General features: G+C 45.4%; 1 protein-coding gene across 1 annotated transcript in view; it reads right to left on the reverse strand.

The window, feature by feature from the left end:
• The window catches only part of LSM4 (LSM4 homolog, U6 small nuclear RNA and mRNA degradation associated), a 23,477-nt gene extending 17,867 nt beyond the window's left edge, over positions 1-5,610 (reverse strand). The window contains exon 1 of the mRNA XM_018564035.1: positions 5,510-5,610. Coding sequence (XP_018419537.1) covers positions 5,510-5,512 — 3 coding nt within the window. The 5' untranslated portion in view covers positions 5,513-5,610. The remainder of the gene's footprint in view (positions 1-5,509) is intronic.
• Between the last annotated feature and the right edge of the window lie 892 nt (positions 5,611-6,502).

A 6,502-nucleotide genomic window follows, 5' to 3' on the forward strand; every position in this document is an offset into this window, starting at 1 on the left:
ATATATGGGTAACGTTCCTCTTTAAAAACCATGTGACTTTATTATGACCTTAATGACAAAGAAGACCCATTTGAAACAAAGAACAACTGTTTTATCTGCCAAATGATCTAAATATTTCTTCTTACATACCCTGGCAGAAATCATGAAATATTGGTATTAATATGGAAAATTTGACTGATTATCCCCAAAAACTGTCTTTTATTTAAGGATAGTGATCATATGAAGCCATTTATTATCACATAGTTGTTTGGCTCCTTTGTAAATCATAACAGAAATTACCCAAATGACCCTGATCAAAAGTTTACATACCCTGGAATGTTTGGCCTTGTTACAGACATACAAAATGACACAGGTTAAAATGGCAATTAAAAGGTTAGCATACCACATCTGTGGCTTTTTAAATTGCATTTAGGGTCTGTGTATAAAATAGCCAATACGTTTGCTAGGTCTTATGTGGATGCACTGAGGAGGTGAAATACTAAACCATGGGGAGCAGAAAAGAACTGTCAAAACCCCTGTGTAACAAGGTAATGGAACTTTTTAAAGATGAAAAAGGATATAAAAAGATATCCAAAGCCTTGAAAATGCCAGTCAGTTCTGTAGAGCTTGTACTTGCGTTATATATTATATATTTTTTTTAGTTTAATCGACTTAATCGAATAATTGTTGCAGCTCTATTTTAATCAAAACTAGGGATGCACCAATACCAGTTTTTGGGTATCGAGTATGAGTACTGATATTTTGCTTTCGGTACTCGCCGATACCAAGCATCAGTGCTTCCGTTGGCATGGAGCATGCTTCCCGGACAATCAGGAAGCCGAGGCAGCAGGTAATGACATGCTAACCCGCTTCCTGATTGCTAGACAGACTCGGCTGGCTTGATTGTGATTGGCCGGTAAGCCGGCTTCCCAGCTAATCAGGAAACTGAGAGGCAGGTCATTGCTGAGAGGCAGTCGCTGCTCTGCTTCCTGATTGCACAGGAAGCTGGCTCCATGTTCCCCTATGACACTGCCGGTCAGAGTAAATCTTCCGCTGACTGGAAGTTCCGGTATTGGTGGGGAAGGTATCGGAGCATTTGGGCGAGTACTCGTCCAAATACTGTTCATTGGTGCATCCCTAATCAAAACTGTATTTGAATGTGCTAAATAGTGCTTCGCGTTGGTCAGCGTGGGAAAGTGAACTTACCCTTTAATGCACATTGTGTGTGTAGGAGAGTTCTGCTGTCTGGCTACCACAATATGGCACACAGTGGAATGGCGGCATCACTCAACGCGCACACACACAATGTCCCAGGCGTGCGCTTATTTGCATGCAGATGGCGGGGGCAGCGTGGGTTAGTTTTAATTTTTTTAACTTATCACTTTTTTTTCCCCACTTAAATTTTATTCCTATCACATAGGGGCTTAAAAGTCCCTATGTGATAGTTTGGAAGTGACAGGTTCTCTTTATGGAACCTGCCATCCAACACACAACAGAACAGATGTTCTGTGCAGTTCCTAACAGCTGAGACAGGTGGCGCTGTGATTACAGAACGGATATTCTTCGTCGGCTCTATGGTGAGCGGGGGACCCCGAAAACCACGGCAGGGGTGCGGGCAGATACAAGTGATCTGATCAGATAACATGTATAAAAATGAGCAGCAGCTCCCCACTGTGCATTTAGCTCTGCTTTTCCGAACACTTGAACACCACAACTTGTGCTTACAGCGCTCCAGTCTCAGTGATCACACAGTCCGTTCTTCGTCTGCTCTACGGGCTCTATGGTGAGCTCATGTGCCGTAGCAATGCGCTGTGGTTCCAACCTCCAAAGAGGTTCCCACCGCACTCCATACTGGTATGTCCCTTTTTAAAGTGGGGGCTGCAGTGATGGTGGATGGCGCCACTTCAAAATCAAGCGGCTCACGAATACGAGCTGACACTCACTCCCACACATAGCATCCATCATTGTCAAGTGATGGTAAGCTGACCAAGGAGTATCCATTCATATACACAGGCTGTGATTTGTTTGCTGGCTCTTTGCAAGTGGTTTATTCTGAAATGGGAATGTGACGTCAAGAGAGTATGGTGGGGGCGGGGCTATTTTGATTTTTTTTGCACTTAGATTTAAACTTGTCATGTACTATAACACAGGGCTCAAAATTTCAAGTCCTGAGCTACTAGCCAGGCCTTAAGAGTTACTCGCCACCAGTTACCCCACCTAACCGCTACCGTGCCCCTGCCCTAACTACACATTGTCATGCCCGATGAAGGGACCCCGAGTGGTCCTGAAAAGTTGCTTTATGACGTGATGTGTGTACATCAATAAAATGACCACTCATTGAAGATTTTACTTTGGTGTGGTGGTGATATACTTTACTATGTGGTTCCAACCTCCAGCCCCTATATCATTAGAGGAACTGTAGTGGCACAGGGGTCAGGCAACAGAATGACAAAGCACAGCAAGGGACATAGGCATCTGACACTCCTGGGAATGTCCAATGTTAACAGAGGTTGTTGAACTTCAACAGAGCAAAAATAGGAGACACAGGCTGCCAGAGAGCAAAGTAAAACCAGCCTTTCCTCTACTTTTTTCTCCACTGTCCTTTAAGCTGCCTTATTTAATCTATATATCTGAAAGATCAGCGCTCCTAATCTTACCCATCTCAGAATATTTAAGCTGCTGTGCAAAAAGCAATAAACTTCTTTCAATAACAAAATGCCCAGCGATAACAATATAAATCACATATTAAAACCAAATAAGTCCTTTAAATGTTCATGAGTGTATTCAGTGATCCACAAAGTGCAAGAGTCTCTCAGACGTAATGTGCAAAAAGGTACTCTTAAGTGATCCAGGGGTGTAGACAAAAAAAAAACTACTTGTCCAAGGGCTAAAGCGGGGGCCGAATCTACTTGTCCCTCATAACAATCTGTTTGTCCCAATACAGAAAAATTGTGTTAATCAAAACTAGGGATGCACCAATGCCGGTGTTTGGGTATCGAGTACCGGTATTTTGCATTCTGTACTTGCCGATACTTCCGTTGGCATGGAGCAAGCTTCCCGGCCAATCAGGAAGCCGGGCAGCGGTTAATGACATGCCACCCGGCTTCCTGATTGCCCGGGAAGCCGACTCCATGTTGTTTGGCTAGCTTGATTGGCTGGGAAGCCGGTTTCCTGGCTAATCACAATCAGCATCCAGCCAGCTTCCCGGACAATCAGAAAGCCGGGCGGCGAGTAATAACCCGATTGGCCGGGAAGCCAGCTCCTTGTTGATTGGCTGGGAAGCCAGCTTCCCGTCCAATCAGGAAACCGGGAGGTGGGTCATACACTGCAAGCTGGCTCCATGTTCCCCTATGGCACTGCCGGCCAGAGGAAATATCTTTCTCTGGCCGGAAGTTCCAGTCGCCCAAATACTCTATCGGTGCATCCCTAATCAAAACTGTATTTGACTGTGCTAAATAGCGCTTCTCATTGGTCAGCGTGGTCACCTGACCACGCTGGCCAATGAGTGCTTCCAATTTGCTTTAGCAATTTTTGTGAGTTTTTAAATAAATGTATTAATTTTACAGTACCATGCTGTGGATGTTTTTAAATATTTTTTATGAGCATTTGATAAATGGGAAAGGAAGGAGGTAAAGTGGAATACTGGCGGTACAACATTCAAGTGGCAGACTGTGATCTGATTGAGCGCTCTAAGACCATTTTTTCTTAATGGCCCACCCTGTCTGGTGATTGCAGCCTTTGTCAGTGGGGTCACACACGGATGGGGAGTGTGATCACTTAAAAGTACCTTTTCGCACATTTTCAGCTGAGAGACTCTTGCACTTTGTGGACCCCTGAATACACTCATGAACTTTAAAATGACTATATTGGCTTATTGGATCAGCTAGAACAGTGTGCTGCACCTCTAATGAAAACCCACACACATATAAGGAATATAGATGAGCATACATACTTACTGAACTTTAACCGGGGGTTAGCTAGAAGACTGCTGGTAACTGAATATGTCATTCTAGCCTAAGTGAGAATCCAGTAAGTGTGGGGATGTGTTCCCCAAAATGTCTTAAAAAGGAGTACTATTAGGCGAGTGAAAATCACTCAGCCTCATGGTTCTAGCCGACCTGTGACAATGAAACAGTCACACGACGGCTCAATAGATTGGGAAGTGAGTGAACACATACCGTCGCTCGCTCACTTCTCGATCTATCCCGGCAGAGAGCGGTGACTGTCACTCACGGCTCCCTGCAGGGATCCCCCCCCGATCATCCAGAGCTGACTGGCGGAATGGACGGGGGAGGGTACAGCTGGCTCTGCCTGTAGATAGGCAGAGCAAGCTGTCACTCACGCAGCTGGGTGGATCCAGACAGTAATGTCGGGATCCGTCCCGGCGTCTCAGTATACTGCGAGCTGCAGCTCGCGGTATACTGAACTTTGGGTGACGGGAGGATGCTAGTTTGTGTCCTCACGTTACCCTCACACCTAGAAAAGCCCTGACCCCATAGTTCTTCTTTAAGTTTTTAGAGAGGAGGGGGGTAGGTGTGTAAAGACAGAAAGTGGGTGGGGAGGGTGACATGCCACATCAGCAATGTGTAGCCAACAGTGAGCCTGTGCCACCGATCACACAATATTGATGTTTACATGCTGGCCCTGAACAAGTCACTTAAGCAGTGCATGCGCAAAATGACCGCGGTCAATCGTGAACAGCTGGCTACAGCATTTTCTGTCCGTACATCTCTATAGACAGAAAAAGACAACTTCTGCGCAGTACAAATGATGCTGCATGCAAACACACCCGTGTGTATGAGCCCTGAGGTTTTATTCCCCCAAGCATCAGTGTAGCCAAGCCATATAGAAGCTTTTTCTTTAGTACATGCATTTTTTCAAGTGTTGTTACACATGACTTGTAGTACAGGAGCAGAATTGAGTGTTGCTGCCCCATAGACCATATAATGGGAGCGCCTGATAAAACACACCGTTTAGATCACTCCCATTGAAGTCTATAGGGGAAATTCTGAAAAACTGTAGCAGACAGAATCCGGAGCAGTTGATCATGGCAACCAGTCAGCGTTTCCCTTTACATTTTCAAAGCTTAACTAAACAAATCAGAAAAAGGATGCAGACTGGTTACTATGAGCAACTGCTCCCGATTTTGGCAGTGGCAGTTTTTATGAATTGTCCCCCTAAGAGGCCAAATGCACGATTCTGCCTGAAAAGAAGCTCTTGTACTTTTTTGAGGATCACATGTCTGGCCTCAGGTGTGAACAGGATCCATTGAAAACAACGGGATTCCTCTTGTTGATCGTTGTCACTCCTAGAACCAAGGTTGGAATGAGGCCTCAATGCAGCTGGGGGATATTACTTGCCTACACTGAATGCTTAGGTTAAGTTGGAACCTTACAAGGAAAGGCTTAAATGTAATATAAGCTTCCTTACGAAATGACTACTCTATAGCGGAACAACAGCCTTCATTTCATAAAGCATGTGCTACTAGCACGAACTCCTAGTAAACGTTCCCCGGACCAACTACACGTACCATGTTTCACTTTGTCCCGCGTTCCCGGCAGCCACTTCCTTCCCGTTGCTCGGACAACTGCGTACGTTTGATTGACATAACGTTCCACCTACCAAAGAGCACGTCTTACGTCCACATGACAGCTGTCCGCATACGTGCCAGCGTCTAAACGCTAGAGGTCGGGCTATAACTGGTCTGGGGGCCATGTTTCATGAGATCAGATCCTATTTGTGGGGTATATAGGCAATGTACACAATACCGGTATTAAATAAAACAAACACAACAACAATAATGCAGATACACGAACACGCGGAAAGAATATTACAGACAGAAGTTCTTCGTCTGGGGGAGGTGAAAGTGTGTTGCTCTATAAACTACTAGTCTCCAGTTTCTGACTTTGAAACTGCATATGATGTTGATTTTATATATATATATGTTGTTGTTGAGGGGGAATGTATAAAAGCTGGAGCATACAGAATCTGGAGCATCTGGGAGAATCTGGGGCGGGGAGGGGACTTTATCAAAGCAATTACAACAGTTTTAGCCTCTTAGTTTTAATGTGCAAATCTGTCTTTTAAGCTCTTGCCGTCTGCCAATTGTAAAATTACGGGCGGACAGCGGATTCTTCCCGGCGGGTGGATGTACATGTACGTGTTTTTTTTTTCTGCTCGTGCCGCCCCCTGGCAGAATCCCGCCGGGAAGGACAACAGCCATTACCGACTGTCTCATACAAGCGTTCGGCTGGCTCTATACCCGGCCGATCGCTTGTATGACCTCGCGTAGTGCAGGCCCTCCCTTTCACTGTCGCGCCCGGGCTCTCAAGTCAGAAGCGATGTGTATTACATCTCTTCCGCCTTTAGTTGTCATATCTCTGGCTCGGAGCCAGAGAAGAAGCTGATGAAGCAGATTTCTGTTTCATCAGCTTCTTTGGGGTTCCCTAGGTGACATTAGGGGTCTTGCTTCTCGGCTAAGATCAAGTGTAGTATCTGTTCTTATCAGTTTTCGGTGGGGAAA

Source organism: Nanorana parkeri, unplaced genomic scaffold (genome assembly GCF_000935625.1).
Source record: "Nanorana parkeri isolate BGI_ZX_2015 unplaced genomic scaffold, ASM93562v1 scaffold717, whole genome shotgun sequence".
NCBI classification, from domain to species: Eukaryota; Metazoa; Chordata; class Amphibia; order Anura; family Dicroglossidae; genus Nanorana; species Nanorana parkeri.